The 20142-nt window shown below is 51.8% G+C and overlaps 1 protein-coding gene across 3 annotated transcripts in view; it reads left to right on the top strand.

Moving 5' to 3' along the window:
• The window catches only part of RCSD1 (RCSD domain containing 1), a 64883-nt gene that overhangs the window by 40431 nt on the left and 4310 nt on the right, over positions 1-20142 (top strand). The window contains exons 2-6 of one of the 3 annotated variants that reach the window (XM_045877540.3): positions 5169-5270; positions 6401-6490; positions 11091-11162; positions 14044-14241; positions 16329-17024. In XM_045877540.3, coding sequence (XP_045733496.1) covers positions 5169-5270; positions 6401-6490; positions 11091-11162; positions 14044-14241; positions 16329-17024 — 1158 coding nt within the window. The remainder of the gene's footprint in view (positions 1-5168; positions 5271-6400; positions 6491-11090; positions 11163-14043; positions 14242-16328; positions 17025-20142) is intronic. The other 2 variants (XM_064594380.1, XM_064594379.1) reach the window with 2 other exon arrangements.

Here is a 20142-nt window from a genome sequence, read left to right as displayed (position 1 = left end):
GTTCTGGGTCCAGCCTGGACACCTCCTCTGAGCCCTGGACTTGGTTACGTTTGGCTCCCTCTACTGCATCTCCTCCTGGATGTCTACAGACATTTCAAACTTCCACGACCAAGAAAGAACTGTTCATCCCCCGTCTACCCTCACTCACATCTCTCTCCCAAGCCAGGAAAAAAGAGCCCTGCATCCCGTCGTGCAAATCAAACTTCCAGGAGTCGTCCTTGGATGCTCCCTTCCTTGTTCCCCAGACCCAGTGCATCAGTAATTCCTCACTGTCCTGCCCCCAGATACCCCATTCTGACCCCCTGCCTGCTGCAAGCCTGGCCACTCCACTGTTAGCACTCAGCTGGACCGCCTACAGAAGCTTCTTCCTAGTCTCTCTGCTCCCTACTCCCATCCGTCCTCCACAGAGAGTCTCTTGTGTGTGACCTAGCTCACACCCCTCTTTGAAACCCTCCGAAAGGCGTGCTGTGCCTTCAGAATAAACTACAAATTGCTTCCCACAATGTGGCCCCCCAGGCTCCCTCTCACCCTTACACACCGTGTCTCCCTCAGCCTTTGTTTCTGTCTGTGTTTTCTGCTCAGGAGTTTTCCTCCCATCTTTTCCCCAGCTGGGATTTAACTCAGATGATCCCTCCTCATAAATGTCTTCCCCCACCCCCAGAGATAAAATGCCCTATTTTATCTCTTCCTTAGCATTGAACGAGTCCTCTTACTTACCTGTGTATATGTCCCCCCCGGAAGAGCAACCCCTTAAGTGTGAGGACTCTGTCTTGTTTACCGTGATACCCCAGGGCCTAGAACAGTAGATGTTTATTGATGACAGAATATATTAATGACTGAGTAAGCTAACCCTTCCAGGAAAGGTCTAGAGTTCCTTAGCATGTTGGTCTGGAAAGAGCTGGAGCTTTGGTATCTAGACAAGTCTGGTGCTGGCACTTCCTGACTTGAATAGCAAGTCACTCAGCAACTTGGGGTGGTTTCCTCTCCCGGAAGAAGTGTTTTGAGAGTTACTGCAAGTGTACCAAGTGCTATAAAGACTGTGCTTCCCACAAAGCAGGTGCTCTAAGAATGTAGGTAGGTCAAATGGGCCTTCCTGGTTCCCGGTCCAGTGCCGTTTGCATCATCCCAGGATGGTAATGGCTGGACGTTGGGTGAATTGAAGAGTCAGGGATAAGGTAGGAGTGTAAAGGAAAACTCTGGAACAATCGTGGCATCCCAGAGAGACAGTCTGTTGATCCTTTCGAAGTGACAGTTTAAGTATGGTCATGTTGGAAGGGTGTGAATCCCTTAAAGGACTGTGTTAAGATCTGTCGTCTTTCTAAAAGAGCAAAGAAGCAAACATACTCCATACTTTCAAGGCTCCGGTTGTCTGGCCTGTTTCTGGTGAGCAAAGAGAACCTTCCTACTAGCCAAGAGCAGGGGCTCCTCAGCCCGCAAGCTGGTCCTCTCATTGCTTCTCCTTCCAAGCTGTAGATGGAGAGGCCTCCCTTGGTGCCTTTTTTCCCTAATCCAGGGCCCAGACAGCGTCAGATACTTAGACGTTGGACCAAGGAGGAGGATGGAGAACCCGGGGCAGAGTCAGGGAGGTAGGTAGAGCCCACAATTCGGGCCTGTACACAAAGGTTCCACTATGTGGATGATCAGCAGCATGCAGATTGTATTTATTCAACATGGCAACAGCTCGGGGGAAGTTCCATGCTGTCCAGACACAGGGACTCCTCAGTTCTCAGAAGAAAGTCCCATAGAAATGGAAAGTAAACACCAGAGGTGATTTTTTTTCTGGCCTTGGCAAAGTCAGACAGGAACCACACGAGTGGTTTCCAAGCTGGCTGGCAGGGCCAGGCTGGATCGGTGGCAGGGAGGGCTTGGTGAACAAGATCTGGGCCCAGGAGAATGTAGTGGAGACCCACAGTCTGGAAAGACGAGTGTCAGCTAAAGCGAGGCACAAAGGGAGCTGAGTCCAGAAAACAGATTGAAGACATAGAGATTAGCCCAAGAAGACAGGAAGCACTGAGGTCTCAGCAGTGACTCAGACCCAGGCCGGAGGCAGGCCGGGGAGAACCTGTGACCGACACGGTCCCAAGGGGTAAGTTAGGGTGTGAGCGACTCTGGGAACAGGTACAGCCCTGCCCCTGCGAGCTAAGTTGGATGTGGGGGTAGGGGGAAGAAAGCGCCCTTCGACAAGGACTTTCTACGCTCTGGGCTCTGTGTTAAATGCTTTATGGGCATCTTGGGGACAGAGGAAGAACACTTAATCCCAGGGAGGCTGTGGGGTCCCAGGAAAGTCTGGGGCTAGGCAGGGACCCTGAAGTCTTTCTCAGTCCAGGTGAGACGGTGGCCTTACCAAACCAGCCTCAGGGCCGGGAGAAAAACCTAGAGGAGTCGCTCGCTAACCTGGAGCCGGAGGCCGTGCGCCTTTGAAGCGCTGGAGGAGGTCAGCAGCCGTACCTGCCAGAATCGCAAGGCAGAAACCCAGGCGGAGCCTCAAGCAGCCCGAGCCCTCGGCTTCTGTCCAGCCCCAAGGCCACGCTTCTCCCGTTGTAACAGTGCAACCCAGTGGCTAATAATAGTTTCACTTCTTACACAGCACTTCACAGTTTTCAAAGCACCTTCACAAATTATACTATCTAACTGATACCAATTGCTGGATTAGCAGGTGTTGGAGTAAAGCGTCTCATAGATTACTGTTTGGCTTCTACTGTGTGACTCTGGCTAAGTTACTTGCCCTCTCTGGGCTTCAGTGTGGCAGCTGGGAGAAGACAGTTTTCTACAACACAGAATAAGAGTCTGGAGAGGGGCTGGTGGTGAATGGATTTGCCAGGCTTCAACAAGCTGTGGAGTTCTTCGATATTCTAAAGAAGAGCCATTCACTGGGATCCAGGAAAACAAACTCAGATGTCTTATAATCTTTCCTTCAACCCAGCTTTTAAGCCCTAAATGCTTCCAGTTCTATCACTTCTGAGCCCCTTGCCAAGCCCCGTTTCGAGACGAGGAAGTTAGGGAGGAGTTTTTGATTCCTGTACAGCTCTATTTTTATCTGGAATGTATCTTCCTGCACACCAGTGATTGGTGCCTTCGAAGCGGAGGTAAAGTACACTGTCAGCAGGACCCGAGCAATAAATAGCAACGGACAGAGAGACTGATCTGTTATGTGGGCAGGAAGTTAGACAGATGGACAAACCAATCGGCCAAGAGTGGCTCCATTAGAGGCTCTGTGCTAAAGCCTCTCCATAGGACCCAAAGGACAAGATGTTTGCCTGTGACCACCCCTATCATGGCAGGTGTGGGAGGCAGACAGGTGTGAGCCCTGGGAGCTCTGCCCAGTGGGGCACGACTTGGGGGGTGCTCAGGCTCCCCAGCTTTTCCCCAGCATTATGGGGAACACTGGCTCCCTGAATGGAGGTGAATCCTTCCACATCTGTATGCAAAGTCAGCATTGGGTGTTTAGGCTGGAACGGGCTTGACCTTGAGTTATAGCAGGAAACAGTAAAGATGAACTGGTCTTTCCTCCAGAAGAGCCTGTTCTCAGATCTGAAGGTCTGTGTTCCAGCCGCTCCTTCCCATCTCTAAACAAAGCCTTCTTCGCAGAGCTCAGCTCCGTTTACTTCACTTCACAACAAGAGGTTAGTGGGGCTTGGGGCTTGCCTTGCCCCTGCTCCAACCAGCCAGGGTCTAGCATGACCAATGACATTTACTTTGGAGGGAGCACCCAAATAAGAAAGGTAGGAGACACATTTTAGCACAAAAAGGAGGGCCTAGGAAGCCTGCGTGCACGTGCGTGTGGCGCCAAGGGGTGCAGGCCTGCAGCCGGAGGGGGGCATGCCTTGTCTTTGTGGGCCACGAGCCCCTTGCAGAGACCACGGTGGGCTTTCTCGGGCCTGCTGCTGCCCAAATCCCAGTTTCAGGCTAGACGTGAGGAGGGGAAGTGGTAGGGGGCGTTTGCAGCTGTGTAAGAAATGCCGTCATCGTGGTCCCCAAAACAAGAGCCTAATGTCTCTAGGACAGGACATTTAAAAAATACTGAAACCAGGTGGTTATGTAGGCCACATGCCACACGTCAGAAGTGGGGTGCCGTTTACAGCGCTCGCTGACTCACCAAGTGTGTCTCGGTGACAAGTGGCACGTGGGCACAAACAGTGTCCAGGGTGCGTCTTGGTCGCATCAGGGACCCCGGAGGCACCTGGAGGGAGGGACCGGTGACCTGCACCGGTGGCAGAGCAGGGGCCCACGCATGCTTGTAGCCAACTTGGAGAAACCTGACTTTCAGGTAGTTCCTTCAGCAAAAAGGAGCAGAAGGGGAAAGGGCTGAGCTTCTCTCGGGGAGGACGCTGTGGAGAGCAGGAATGCATCATGCGAGGACCTAATGTGAATCAGCACAAGGGCTCTTGCAAGGACCCCGCCGCTGGCAGGAATAACAAGCCTTCCAAAGCTCTTCACAGTGTGCCCCGCCTGGCCCCGGCACTTCAGATAGTGATTCATTCAATCCACGGAAAGGTACAGAAAGGTAAAGCCATTAGCCCCGGTCACTGAGCTGGTAAGAGATGCAGCAACCCAGGGGTTGAATCCAGGCGGTCCAGCTTTCATCTGCATGCTACGTGCCCCTCAGATTATTTCTTGATTAATTCAGCAAATAGGTACCGAACGCTTCTTTGTCCAAGGCACTCACTTAAGTAGAGAAGACAAGACCTATATACATGTTCGAAGTTCAATAGAGGGCATTTGCTTACCCCGTTCCATACACTTAAAGCCCTGCTTTCCAAAGCATTTGCCACCATTTCTGAAGACCTCTTCTGACCGAGGGAAGGAGACTCCTGTGCCGTCTCTGATATACCCCTTTCCAGTCTGGGTCTTTGCAGAATGAGGAACACTGGGCTTATACTACTTCCCAGATCCCTGGGTGCCCCTTCGGGACAGGACCCAGTCTATTCCTCTCCAGACCCCCGGAGCCACACCCAGGGCCGAGCGCATCGTCAAAATGCACTAAATGTGGTTGACTGGATGGTTTTTAAAATCCTTGGACGCTGGGGCCAATTGCAAGATGCTATTAAAATACCTCGTTGTCCCCGCTTCCCTGCTCCAGGCCACAGCTCAGTGGCACCCAGGAGCAACATGGAGAAGAGCCGAGTGCACGTTTGCCCATTAACTTTCGCTTCCCCTTGGTTTGCCAGGACAGATCAGCAGAGTCCAGTGCCAATGTGGATGACTCGGCGCCCCCCTCGGTGGCCCAGCTGGCCGGGCGGTTCAGGGAGCAGGCTGCCACTGCAAAGGAGGTGAGTCAGGCGGCTCCTGAGCCCCTCTTCTGGGAGGGGGCTGGAGGAAGGGGAAGTCTGGGTCAGGCCCAGAGGAGAGGCAGGGAGGAAGCTTGGTAATTACCAAATTAGGAAGAGAACCCAGAGAGGGGTCCCTCTGAATGTGAGGAATGTGGCCAGGCTGCTGGGCCTGTGCAGAATCTTTCCCCACCAGAGCGAGGCTTACACTCTGGCCGGGACGGGGGGAGACACAGGCCAGAGAGCTGGAAACATGGGAGTCTGGATTCATTTCCATCTTGATCATCGGCTGTGGGAGACTTAGATCCTGCCCAGACGTGCCAGACCTGGACTGGCTCAGAATACAGAGATGCCCATGATCGGCTCCTGCCCCGGGGTCCAGGAGTCAGGGGCAAGGCGAGAGGGGAGCAGATTCCGAATTGAGAGTTGAAGAGGAAGAGAAAACATCCAGGGAAGTGCATTCTGATGGGAGGCCAGGGATCAGGAAGGACAGGGATCCAGTGACCACCGGACTCCAGGGGAATCCAGTTGGAGAGGACAGTGTAAAAAGGGTTGTCACAACGCTGGAGAGATTTGGGCTAGATTTTCCCGAGTCACACAGTATACAGTGCTCAGGAGGAGTGACAGGAAGGAGACCGTACCCCAAGGTGGGCGATGGTCCCCTTGGGGCAAACAGGGGTGCAGCCATCAGGCTTTTTTAGGTGCAGTATTTTGTGCTTTTGTTTTCCCATCTGAAAAATCAGTCTTTAATTTCTAGACAGTACAGCAATGTCATAAAGGGTGAAGAAGATAGTGTTGACCTAAGGTGCCGGCAACGCTTGGAAGCTGGAAGCAGGTGTCATTTTGAGATGTTGTTTCAGGCCAGTGAATCTCAAGTCAGAGAGGATGTTCCAGCAGAAAAGAACCAGGCCAGGAGCCAGGAGCCTGGAAGTCAGAAGGGGTGGACAGCGGAATAGAATTAATGCATAGGGCTAATGGGTCCGTCTTAAAGACATGTCACCCCTCCCTCCATCTTTTCTCTCTGGACATCCCTGAACATTCCTAAAACCAGCTTCCACTTACTCCTCTTCCTCCCTGTTGCCTGATTAGCTCTCTCTCTTTTTCTCTCTGTGTGTCTGTCCCCCTCCCTCTAGACACCAGCCTGTAAACCGACAAGAAGGAAACCACCCTGCTCCCTCCCCCTGTTCCCCCCCAAGGTAGAGCTGGGCCAGAACGGTGAGGAGGTAAGTGCTATGTCAGAGCTCAGGGGGTGCTGGTTATGGATCTGCTTTCTCCTTCTAGAGGAGAGGGCACAAAACGCGCACATTTAGGCCTTGGAACCTGCACAGGGAATTTCTCCCTTATCAGATTCAGGGATGAAGCTCCTCTTCTTAATGCTTCTGGAATCCTTTACTTTAGACACCAGGTTCCTTTCCACTCTTTCTCATGGAGACTCCTTTAGGATTTGTTTAGGACTGGAGCACTGTTCTCCAAGCCGGAGAATTTCAACAAAGAGAACAAACGGGCCATAGAGTATTACCACGCCAGGTTCAGGAGTCACCAAGGTTATGTTTCACTCCAGGTCCGACTTCTGTGATCTTCCTTGGGCAGAAAGAGAGGCTACACTTACATAAGGCAGACTTGCCTCGTGAGAGAGAGTGCCGTGGTTTCGTGCTATCCTTGTAGAGACTGGCTGTTGTTTTGGATCACTGGAAGACAATCAGAGCACACAGAGGCCTCGTTGCCCTCACATATAAATAGCCGATGTTACCAACAAAAGAAAGGCTCTGGTATCACAGACCGTAGCCAGCAACAGATTCCCAGACTGGGTAGGTACCTACCCTGATCTATCTCATCGTAGCTGTAAGAGTGACTTCTCTGCGCCCCCTCCCAGCAGCCCATGAACCTTCACCGTGGTCACGTCACGGTCCCCCAGAAATGAACTTGCATGTTCTCTCGGCCAGCCTGGAAGACCAACCCCAAGAGAGAGCAAGGAAGGCAAAGACAGCTCAGTTCCCAAATCCCACGTCAGCTACCTCTCTCCTCCTCCCTTTCTGGGGACCAGCAACCTGACGATAAACACTAGATACCTGTGTGACCTTGAGCATCTATGGTAGTGAAGGTGTGAGTAGGGCGACAGTTTCAAACCTCTCCCACCCAAGGCTTACAGGCCGAAGCCCATCAGAGAAAGTGGAAATTCGTTGCTGCTGGTCAAGTGTGGGGGGGCATCTAGAGCCCCACTGCTCTGAGGTTACTCCCCCAGGCCCCGAACAAGTGTCTTCTCCTGGAATGGGAATCCTAAGAAACACAGTTTTTGTTTTTGTTTTTGTTTTTGTTTTTTAAAGATTTTATTTATTTATTTATTTATTTGACAGAGAGAGAGAGCCAGAGAGGGAACACAAGCAGGGGGAGTGTGAGAGGGAGAAGCAGGCCTCCCACTGAGCAGGGAGCCCGATGCGGGGCTCGATCCCAGGACCCTGGGAACATGACCTGAGCCGAAGGCAGACGCTTAACGACTGACTGAGCCACCCAGGCGCCCCGAAACACAGTTTTTAAAAACTGAGTTTTTTGTTGGAATTTCTTCGAGCACCAACATTATGATTCTGTGGCCTCATGGAGTTATTAGCCAGTGCTATGACCAAATACATTCCAACAACTTCTCTTTACGGAGGGTCAACTTCTCCTTGTGACTTTCAGCCCCTGGGCTTGGTGTCGGTGTCAGGCCACAGGCTGAGGCCGTGGCCCTTGGGAGCCTACTGTGAGGCTGCCCCCTGATGACCCGGGCTCAGCCCTGGAGAAGCCCCTGTCTTGCACTGAGCCTGCTTCCTTATTTGTGAAATGGGGACACGAACACTAACCAGACAGATGACGGGGGCTGGACGGGGACGTTTCATTCCCTGGAATAAAAGCAGAGGGAATCAGTTTAGTTCAGTGGCTCTGGGAGAAATCAATTTACAGGTTCATCCCATGAGGCACCACCGGCAGTGAAACGGGCTCTAGGAGCCAAGGGCAAGATGAATAGGAGGGTGGATTTTAGAAGAAAAAGTCCGGCCTGGAGTGGCAGGCTGCGTGCACATAGGAAGGACATTGCTTCCAGGATTGATGAGTTCTTGTCACCTTGGAATTCACATAGAAATAAGAACCACCAGCTTTGTCTGGCTGGGCTGGAGAGAGGCTTCTGCCTGCAGGAGCCCTAATTCCCGAAGCCTCGGAGGGGGGCCTGGAGGGCACGGCCCCAGGCAGGCGACTCCTCGGTGCAGGGAAGGGTCTTTGCACCCCTTGTTCATTCCTGCCCCTCCCAGGCCTGCTCAGGCCTGAGACCGTGGGGTGACTCCTCTCTGGAGGACCCAACCACAAGAATAGTTAGCATGGCCGTCTGCAAAAGCGCTGAAAAGCACTCCCATCTGAAAGATCAGCTTCGTAATTTCTAGGCATTACAGGAACGTCATGCGTAGACGTATATGCATACATCCAGAGCTTGAGGCAGGTGCCCCCCGCCCCCCAGGATGGTGCTAGACCCAGCCGCTGGCCTGGAATCCTGTTAAATGGCAAAGGAAATGCTGCCCCCTGCTGCCAAGCGCAGGAACTGCACCAACCGCTATTGCGGAGCCTTCCCGCTCTGCGGCTCGCTTCTAATGAGCACGGACGTCGTGGAGCAGGAGCTGGGTTCCCAGCGCTGTCCTATAGCGAAGAGGCTGGTTATCGAATGTCCTCTCTCTTCGGAAGGTAGTGGTCTCTTGGGGAAGAGAAGGGTTTCTGGTATTACATAAAGTGAGCTTTGTCAGCAGAATCTTTGCCGCCGGTCCCAAAACAGTGTCTTCAGAAACAATGGCTCCTGTGAAATTTCACCATAAAGCACAGAAATTAAAAACAACTGATTCGGGGCTGGAAGCCGTACTCCTCAGGGACACGTGGCTCCTTGCAAGACTGCTCTCGGAATACGTCTGACAGCGTTAACTCATTTGGCCAGAGGTGCCTTCACGCTGGAAGAGTCCTTAGAATCATTTTTAAAAAAAGATTTTATTATTTATTTGAGAGAAAGAGCATGAGCAGGGAAGAAAGGGCAGTGGGAGAAGCAGAGTCCCCACTGAGCAGGGAGCCCAGGGTTCAGTCTCAGGACCCTGGGATCATAACCGAGCCGAAGGCAGACGCTTAACTGACTGAGCCACCCAGGCACCCCTAGAATCATTTATTCTAACCCGCCTGCCTGGGTCTTGGTTAGGAGACTGAGGCCAGGGCACCCATCCGGCTCCTGTCAATGCCCAAGTCCCAGCTGGAAACTGTACCACTCCGCACCTCTCCCTCAATGTTGGGCCTTAAAAAGGCCACAAGGAGTTTGACTGAGTAAGTCTTCCTCCTTCCATCACTAACATACAATCATCTCGCTCAATAAATATCTCAGAATATCTCCAAGAGATGGGTGTTACTCTTCTTTTTATGATTCAGGTACACTAGGACACAGGGGCAGGAAACATATGTGGGGTCTCCAAACTGTAGACAAGTCTGTTTTCTGCCTTGGCCTCTCCTAAACCCCATGGAAGTCACTTCCATCACCATCATCATTACTCTTATCACTCCTGCGTGTGGAGGTCAATGTATCTGTGGACCCAGACTCAAGTTACAGGGATTGTACACAAAACAAGGAGTCCATTTTTTTATTTTTTTTATTTTTTAATTTTTTATTTATTTATTTTTAAAGATGTTATTTATTTATTTGACAGAGAGAGACACGGCAAGAGAGGGAACACAAGCAGGGGGAGTGGGAGAGGGAGAAGCAGGCTTCCCGCAGAGCAGGGAGCCCAATGCGGGGCTCGATCCCAGGACCCTGGGATCACGACCTGAGCCAAAGCAGATGCTTAACGACTGGGCCACCCAGGCGCCCCCAAGGAGTCCATTTTTTTAGATAAAATTAACTACAGACAAGATTCCTGATGTACATTCATCACGAAAATATCTCCAACTAGCAGATCGTAGGTATGGTTTTCTATATATGTATTAGCCATTGACTGCTTCTTAGAGGCCAGAGACTAAATCATATTCATCTTCATATAACCAACACAATGCCCAGAATGTAGTAGAGAGTAAATGTCTGCTTAATGAGAATGAATAGTCAATGTTTGGGAGAATGATAATCTATAAATGATACATTGATGGGATTTTCCAAAATGTCATTAGTTCAAGGGAAGATTTTCAGTTGTACCTCTGTGAGGTTTTAGCTTTGGTCTGTGGTTTCTTGTTTTAGTTGTGCAAACAGAACATACGGTCATTTCGCCTTTTCTTTTTTTTTTTTTTAAGATTTTATTTATTTATTCATAAGAGACAGAGAGAGAGAGAGGCAGGCTCCTCGCTGAGCAGAGAGCCCGATGCGGGACTCATCCCAGGACCCTGGGATCATGACCTGAGCCGAAGGCAGATGCTTAACCATCTGAGCCACCCAGGCACCCCATTTCGCCTTTTCTCTTTGGAATTCCCTCCTGTTGTTGGCTCACTTTGTTGAAGGTCATGAGGTGACGATCTCATTCCCTCAGACATGGTCTGTTCCCTCGTAATGACCATGAAGAAATCCTTCCTGGAACAGGAGGCCTCCTGTGTTTCAGATGTCTGTCCTGCCTGCTCTGATTCATAGATTCAAGTGGTCTTGCCAACTGCGGGATGTGGGAGGGGTGGAGGGGAGCCTACACTGGCCCAGGCCCGAACGAGGTAAGTGGGCAGCTGAAGCTAAATGGGAAAGTGGTGACACCAGCTTGTGCCCCTCTTCTTCCACCTGTGCCTTGTGAGGTCCAGCCAGAATGCCACCTCCCTTCACCTTGCTCATTTGGTTGTTTTGGTCCATTTGCTCTATAGAAATCACTGCCCAATGCAAGCCATCCTCCTAAAATCAAGGTGAAGAGCTCGCCTATGATTGAGAAGCTTCAGGTAAGTGCAAAATGGTACTCTGACCCCACCTCATCTCTTATCCAACATTTGCATGTCTTCAGGGCTCCTGGGGGTAGCACCTGCTGTCACCTGAAGAGTTGATCTCTGATAAGCAGCTATGAAGGATGAGGAGCTCTATCCAGGGGCAAAGGGCTAATATAAAGATCCCATCCAGCACCAGCTCATGTGGTCAACAGCTAATGGTGGTTGGTGGATAATGGGGTGTCTCAAGAGTCTGGAAAAAGACATTAGAGTGCAAGAAATGCTCCAGGACTAGCCAAGTCCTCTCCCCCTAGGCCTGAATGCCCCTACAAACCATTTCAGTCGTGCATAGGGCTGAAATTCAGCGGCTAGGCATTGCACTGATATGGCCAAATCTGTTGTTTGGAAAGCTTGCCTCCCTACCTATCACTTTGTGAGCCCGGCTAGGCATTGCTCTGATATGGCCAAATCTGTTGTTTGGAAAGCTTGCCTCCCTACCTATCACTTTGTGAGCCCAGAGCCCTCACCACTGTGCCCGCAACTGGCTGGCTTTCCTGGGGGTGTACATGAACCTTGTGGCACTGAACTTGAGCTCACGGTCTTTGGGAGGAGACAAGATTTTTCACACATGATATAATAGAAGACATAAACTCTCGGAGAGTAAATACCGAGATCTAAATTGTGTGTAACCCCCCGACTCCTACTACTCTAAATCGGGGTTTCTCAACCTGGGCAATATTGGGTCAGGATAATTTTGTGGCAGGGCACTGCCTTGTGCATTGCAAGATGCTTAGCAGCATCTCTGGTCCCTACCCACTAAATGCCAGCAACACTCTCCAACAAGCTGTGACAGTGGGAAACATCTCTAGGCATTACCAAATGTCTCCTGGGGACACGACTGCCCCCCACCCCCACCCCAGATCAGAACCACTGCTCAGGAATTTTATTTTTTTAATTAATTAATTTATTTATTTATTTATTTATTTATTTTTGCTCAGGAATTTTAGAGCAAGAGTACAGTAGAGTGGACAGGATGCATGCTTTATGAAACGCCTAGACCCTGAATCGGTCCTCCAGGATCGGTGGCTGGAAAGGAAGGAGGAAGGTGCTCCTGATTTGGGACCAGCATGAGCTAAAGCATAGAGGAGGGTTGGCATAGGTCTGGGTGGGGCCTGTGGAGGCTGCCCCGGCTTTCACCGCGGTCTCTGTGCAGCCACCCGGGAGAACAGCAAGGCTCTTGTGCACCGTATCCTCCCATCTGGGCCCAACCAAGAAAACCAGCTCATCAACTTTGCTCCAAAGCTGTTATTAGGGGTGTGTCAAGACAAGCAGCCACAGCTTTTGCAATTCCACCTCTGGGAGAGGACAGGGATTTGGCCCCCAGCCTGATTTGGGGTTAAGAAAAGCATCTCTGGTTTCTGGTCATGAGCTTACCCTGTGCAGTGTGGGAGGGGGCTCCCCAGAAGTTGAATTCCTACTGAAAAGCCCTGATTGCCCTCCAGCTGCAGGGAAGGAGTGGGGCTGCCTGTCACGCTGGGAGGCTGCAGGGATCTCATGTACATAAGGAGGATCTCTCAGAAGGGATCCAGATGTGCACATCCCCTCTCATAGCCAGCCCAGGGGTGCAGCCCAGGACCCTCACCTTTGCCTCCCTGTAGTCCATCTCAGCCCTCATCCAAGTGCCAGAAATTCATTCCCACGTGCTCTGTGCCCCACAATCTTGGTCTCCTTCCCCTTCCCTTCCCCATCATTAAGGAGCCTCTCTGGGAGGCACAGCAACTGAGAATAAGGTTGTGATCGCTAATCATTCAATCTCATTAAGAATGTCAGCAACAGTGGCTCAGTTGGTTAAGCGGCTGCCTTCGCCTCAGGTCATGATCCTGGAGTCCCTGGATCGAGTCCCCTATCGGGCTCCCTGCTCGGCAGGGAGTCTGCTTCTCCCTCTGGCCCTCCCCCCTCTCATGTGCTTGCTCTCTCTCATTCTCTCTCTCTCAAATAAATAAATAAAATCTTTAAAAATAATAAAATTAAAAAATTAAAAAAAAAAAAAGAATGTCAGCAACAGGATGACAATTTGGCCAGATCCCATAGGAACCTTACTTTGTTGGGAAGGGGGGGAGGGGGAGCCAAGAACTAAGAAATGCATCATCCACTAGACTTTTCAGCCAAATATTCTATTAGATGAGTTATGAAGTATGATTTTTCCTCCCTGGAGTAGTCCATAATTCAAAGCTCAAGTTTCCTGCTGGCCAGCAAGATATATTTTTATTTGCAAGCCGTCTTACAGAGGGAACTTTCCAGCTTGAACTTGGGTGGGGAGGGAGACCTCCTTTAACGCCCAGCCCTGAATTCCTGTCACCAAGCCTGCCCCTTGGTACTCATCACATGCTGCTTTTTTAACATGGCTCGGGCTCACAGCATTGCTATGTAGTTTTATATTTTTAATTCTTTTTTTTTTAAGATTTTATTTATTTGGCAGAGAGAGACAGTGAGAGAGGGAACACAAGCAGGGGGAGTGGCAGAGGGAGAAGCATACTCCCCGCTGAGCCGGGAGCCTGATGTGGGGCTTGATCCCAGGACTCTGGGATCATGACCCAAGCCGAAGGCAGGCTTAACGACTGAGCCACCCAGGCGCCCCTATATTTTTAATTCTTACCATGACCCAGTCTTATCCAGCTCTGGAGGGTGGGGGGTGGGGATGGGGTATGAGCTGGTGGTGGCAAGAGACAGTGCCTCCAGGACCAGGGCAATGGATACTTGGTTAGGAAGCGACACAGAAAGCCTCACATTACCTGGTTACCTGGCCCCAACCAGTTCCAGGCCACATACCCAACAAGCTCAAGCAGAAACTCTTAGGGTCCCCCACCCCAACTTGAAATGCCTCACTTTTTCTTGGCAGGCCAATTTAGCTTTCGATCCAGCGGCCCTGCTACCTGGGGCCTCGCCCAAGAGTCCTGGACTTAAGACCACGGTGTCACCATTCCAGAGCCCACCTTCCACCCCCAGCAGCCCTGGCGTGCGGTCTCAGGAGACAGAGGAGGTGCCAGTTAGCTTTGACCAGCCTCCTGAAGGGAGCCATCTGCCCTGTTACAATAAGGTAATGTCTGGGTCCAAAGCCCTGCGGCGTGTTGGTAGAAATGCAGGCGCTGGGCAGCCCTGAATCATCTCCGCCGTGATGTTGTCCTGGGGAAGGGAGGACGCACGTGAGCTGCCGTCAGAGTTGGTTCTCAACAGAAAGGAAACTTCTCTGTGCCTAAGAGGGCCCCTCTCCCCAGCCTGCCTCTCGCATCCCCTCTCCCAGAGCTGTGCCCTCACCCGGAAGGCACACCTGGGTGATGGAGCGCTCTATCCTTCGAGGAGAGAGGGCTGAGAATTCAGGACGGGTCCCAGCCACACAGATAGTTGCGTCAAAAACTGAAAGCAAAATCTGAAGACCTGACCAGTGCTGCACACAGAGGGTGGGCGGGGTCATTAGGACTCCAAACCACACTGCTCTGGCTTGAGGTAAACACTGTTAAGTGCCCCAGTATGGGTTCAAATCATTCTTACCGCAGCTTGCCCTATTTAAAGACTAGCCAAACTGTTCCCTTTGCAAAAAGATGTAGGTAAGGCCCCTTTCTGTAGATGCCCTGAGTTTGCTTTCTTTCGTCAGATCCTCGGCCCTACTACACACGGTAAGAATCAGAGATACGGTCCAGTACTGTCCAAGCAGGTGCCCGGCAAATCTGGGCCAGAGCCCAGCAAGGGCCAACATAAAGGGGTCTGATGCCGGGGAATGGCAAATGGATAGAGCTTTAAAGTAATGGATGGAAAGAGTGGGGTCTTCTGGGCCATTCCAGAAAATCCACGGGGGAGAAGGTCAAATGTGTAGAAACAGGTAGAATCCAGGGAAACAAACGTGCTAAGTCTTGAGTCTGCTGGCTGGGGATAGGGTGGAGATTCTCCAGCTCAAGGGAATGGAGAGACCCCTGACAGCAGAGAGGAACCCAGGGGAGGGCCTCCTTTCTTCACAGGATGCTCACTAGGGAGGCGGGCCAGGAGGGAAGCGGGGCCGCCTGTTTGTAATGGGATCCGGGGTTGGGGGGCTGCTTTAGGGCAGCAGGGTGTATTCCTGAACCCTGCTGACTGTGAGGCCAGGGCCAGTCCTTGATAGCCTGCAGGGCTGGCCACACCATGGTCTCAGGAAAGAGCCTGGGAAGCCCTTATAAGCCAAGTATTGACTCCAAATTTCTGAGAAGGAGCTAGGATTGACAAATACCAAAATGTAAGCCAATGGGAAAATAAGACTTACAAAAATAAGATTTAAGGTTTATGAAATAAGATTTCGTCTACATATAAAATGTTAAAGGCCACACCACTTGAGTAAAGTACAGCGTCCAAATAAACATTTTCATTGCACTTCTGGCAAAGTCCGGTGGGCCTAGATGAGGCCCGAGTGATCCTGAGATGCACACACTTCCCAGACAGGAGATGATTTTGGGGAGCTCTGCTGGAGGCTCCTAAGGCATGGCTTCTGCTCATAGCGGACCTGAGCCCAGGAAAGTGAAGGTGTCTGTCTGTGCAGCTTTCCCAGGGATTAGCCAGCTCTGCGGAGGGCTGGGAGGGCCAGGCTGGGGAAGGGGACAAAGCTGGTCACCTGCTGTCCGGCTCTGTCCCAATGAGGTCCCTGAGCAAGGCCAGGCCATCTGCAGGCCCTTAACCCTCTTGTCTGTTGGATTCACCTTTGTCAAAGTGAAATGTCCTAAATGTTAAAACATGACTCTTATATAAAATAGAGATAGATTTTATTCAGCTTGTTGGATTTGTGAAGAAACCTATAATATAGTAAAGTTCATTCAAAGAACATTCAAAGAGCTGGTTATTTATAGGCAACTGAAAAAACAAATGTTAGAATTAAATTGCTAAATTAGACACCAAACGGATTAATGTTTTACAGGATAATAAAAGTATAGGTAGGTTATCATTTTTAGTGGATGGAAAGCATTTGCGTCTTCATGAGGCAAAAACCTACTGGTTACCCTGTGACTTCACATAGCACACAGGGGTCCATTCTGCTGGAAAATCAAATGACCCTTAAAGGCTGGCTGACGAAGCAGTGCCTTAGACTGACATCGAAAGACATGTAGTCCCCTTCTTGGCCTTTTTCACAGGTTGTGGATAATTTCTCTTAACACGTTCTTCCAGGTGCGGACGAGGGGCTCGATAAAAAGGCGCCCTCCCTCCAGACGATTCCGAAGGTCTCAGTCGGACTGTGGGGACCTGGGAGATTTCAGGGCCCCCGAGTCATCCCAGGAGAATGGTGCCAAGGAAGAGAATGGGGATGAGGTGTTCCCATCCAAGAGCAAGGCCCTGGGTTCCCCTCCACCCAGCGAGGGGCCGGTGGGGGAGGAAGTGGGGAGGCAGCTGGGGTCTCAGGAGAAGCCTCCTCTGAGGAGGACGTCCAGCAGGACGGAGAAGCAGGAGGAGAAGGGCAGGGCCATGGATGAAGCCCAGCATCCCCACAAGGCTGTGGGGGGCTCTGAAGAGGAGGCCAGCCCACATCCAGCCACAGGGGAGGCCGTCCAACCAGCCCAAGCCTCCAACCCAGAGGCGGCAAACGGAGGTAGGAGCCCCAGAGAAGAAAAAGCAGCCGGAAAAGAGACAGAAAAGTCTGAGGAGGTGAAGGTGGAGAGGGCAGGAAATGAAGAGGAGGAGCCTAGACAGAGGAGCCAAGACACCAAGGGGCCAGTGGACGGAGCAGTGGGGGAGGCCTCACCAAGCCCCCCTGAAGGGGTGGAGGGCCCCCGCATCCCGGAGCAGGGGAAAGACGAGGAAAAGGATGAGGAAGGGGCCATTCTGGAGCCCGGCTGCAATCCCCACCATGAGGCCCCCAAGCCCGAGGTAAGTGGCCTGCACGGTCACCTGGGGAGGCCAGGGCCAGAGTGTGTCTGTTTATAGTTCCTCACAAATCAGCGCGAGTGTGCAGAAACAAAGGCCCTGTTGCGGACGGTGAGGGGACAGAGATACAAGAAAGGGAAGCATGTGCCGGGCTCTGTCCGCCTTCCTGCCCACTCGGAGTTCTGGGGTGCTCTGGGTATGTATGGAGACCAGGCCCGGCTCGGTGACTGAGGCCCGCACACAGCTACTGAAGGCCCAGGAGGCAGGGCTCTGGGCTCGGCTCACTGCTGGGGGGCTCAGAGATGAAGGGGGGTGCACCTTTCCATCAACTCAGGCTAGCATGGGAGACCAGCAGCTCCTTAGGGCACACTGAGGAAGGCGGAGTGTGGCCGTGGGCAGGGGGTTCTCTGGGGGAAGCCCAAAGCACAAGCGAGGGAGAAACAGTGTGTGTGCGCGTGTGTGTGCGTGTGTGTGGGAGGAAGTTGGAAAAGCTTCAGGGTGAAGGTGGCATTCGAGTGGGGCCATTTGAGGAGGAAGCTTTGTGTTGGACACCAAGTGCACAGAGGAAGGGGTACCTCAGTCCCTGCTCACCCCCACTTCCTGGCCCTTCAGCAGCCCCCCCACCCCCACCACCACCATTCCAGGAAGCCCTCTTGAACTCACCTACCTGTGTTCAGGAGCAGAATGCCTTGCTGAGACTCAGCAGGTCCACAAGAGAAGCTCAGTGTTCTACCCTCCACCCCCAAACCTGACAATCTCATCAACAAAGTCACCCCCCAGTGCTTCGCTTCCCCCCTCCGTTAGTACATTCATTCAGTACATTCACTCACTCACTCCTTCACTCAGGCAGCCATCAGCTTCCTACCAGATCAGCCTCTTACTGGGCTTCCTGCTTCCTCATTTTCTGCCTATATAGTTCATTTCCGTATAGCAACCAAAGAGGTGTGTGTGTGTGTGTGTGTGTGTGTGTGTGTCTGTGTTTAGATCGTCTACTCATTGCTAAAGTCACTCACCTCCTACGTTAGCTTCCTAGGGCTGCCATAACAAATTACCGCAGACTTGGTGGCTTAAAACCATAGAAATGTATTTTCTCACAATTCCGGAGGTCAGAACTCCAAAATCAAGGTGTTGGCAGGGTGGGTTCCCTCTAGAGGCCCTGAGGGAAAATCTGTCCCACGCCGTCCCCTGACTTCTGACGGCTGCTACCAGCCCCTGGAATCCTTCCTGGCCTCTTCCAGGTCCTGCTGGTGGTCGGCAGTCCTTGGCACTCCTTGAGTAGTAGACCCAGCCTTTGTCTTTGCATGGTCTTTCCCTGGCTCTGTGTGTCTCAGAACTGCCCTCCTTTCTCCCCTGAGGACACCAGTCATTGGAGGTGGGACCCACCCCAAATCCAGAATTGTCTCATCTTGAGATCTTTAATTACATCTGCAAAGATGCCAGTTCCAAATAAGGTTATATTCGCAGGTACTGGGGGGTAGGATTGGACATATCTTTGGGGGGCATGCCACCCCCTGTGCCTCCCCACCCCCTGTCCCACGGCTTCCCAGTGCACTCAACATCAAATCCAAACCCTTCGCGAGGCTGTTGCCCAGTTGTCCCTGACCCTTCTCCTCACTGTGCTTTAGCCATGCCAATGGCTATTTTGTTCTTCAAATATACCAAGATCACTCCCTGCTCAGAGCGCTGTCCTGCTGTCCCCCCACCCCCCGCCCCGAGACACTTTTCCCGACCCTCACATGGCCCCTTCTCACCCATCCTTCAGATGCCCCTTGGGCCTGTCTGGACCACCCGGTCACTCTCTTGCACTATTCTACTCTGCCATCATGGTGCATATCGCTATTTCACATGCTCTTATTTATTTTCTTATCATCTCTCTTTACTCTTTTGCCCTCACTGTATCCCCAGCCCCTACCACTGAGCCTGGAACACTGTAGTTCTTAAAAAATATATTTGTTGAGTGAATGAGTGAATTTTTAAAAGAGAGAAAATTGCTTGACCCAAAGGAAATGATACAACTAGAGTTATAAGAAGGGTTGATGTGTTCGGAGAGGGGCTCACCAGGGGCCCTCACATTATTCCCACTCAAACTAGACTGGGGAGAAGAAAGTAATAGGAGTCCCAAAGACACCTGAGGTGTGGGTGAGACTCCTCTGGGTGGGCTGTTAAGCAAAGATGCTTCACATTTCTTCAGCACCATCCATCAAAATGAGCGATCTGATCCCATCAGCCCGGAGCTCTTCACCAGATGTCCAGAAGGCAAACACTTGCCTCAGATCCTCCCTTCTTTTTGAGGATGAAGCCAGCGAGTCCACGTGGTCACCTGCCAGGGGCGGCTCCACCTTAGCTTCAGGCTGGGAGGTGCTCATCTCGCCAGGAGAACTTCCCACAGCACTGGTCCTGAGGCATTAAGGAATCACCTTGGTTGCAAAGCTTCGGGAAGGTCTCCTGCAGAAACTGGAGGAGCTTTGGAACAGGCTCCCCTGAAACCTCTCGAGCCACCTCTATATTCCCAACCTGGCAGAGCCCTGGCCAGGGAGCAAGATGCCCACACCCTCGCAGGTGCTCTTCTTCCGAACAGGAAGCCCAGGGAGGCACTGAGGACGTCCACCCACCACCTCTCCATGCTTTCCGTCTCCTTCTCCGTCACGGAGACACAAAATCCTGACACCCTTAGCCCAAACCCCTGGTTTTAGAGAGGAAGGACCTGAGGCTCAAAAAGGGGAACACAAGTTGTCCAAGGTCACGGAGCTCAATGTTCAGGGACACCACACAGCACCTCTCTGCACATCGGCATCATTTATTCAATCTGGGAGGGGCGTTGCCTCCCATCCTCTCTCGTCCTTGTCAGGCTCGGTCAAGGTTAGAAGCAAGAAGCCTCAGGCAGTGGTGCAAAAGGATTCGCCGGTGCAGTGATGGTGAAGGGGGCTGCTTGGGTCTCGGCTTCCCTGCACACCCCATGCCTGTCCCAGGCCTTTCGTGGGTCCAGCAGAGGCAGCAGATGGCTTCGCAGCCCCCTGATCTAATCCCCATCTAGTTCTTTGATTGGTAGAAATACATTGATCAGAGAAACTAATTGGAGTCCCACTCGACATTTACCAAACAGCAGTTACCCCTGGCACCA

This window comes from Mirounga angustirostris, unplaced genomic scaffold (genome assembly GCF_029215605.1).
Source record: "Mirounga angustirostris isolate CCGP_5_RB_7025 unplaced genomic scaffold, mMirAng1.0.hap1 SCAF_6, whole genome shotgun sequence".
NCBI classification, from domain to species: domain Eukaryota; kingdom Metazoa; phylum Chordata; class Mammalia; order Carnivora; family Phocidae; genus Mirounga; species Mirounga angustirostris.
This window is presented reverse-complemented; position numbering and strand designations above follow the sequence as displayed.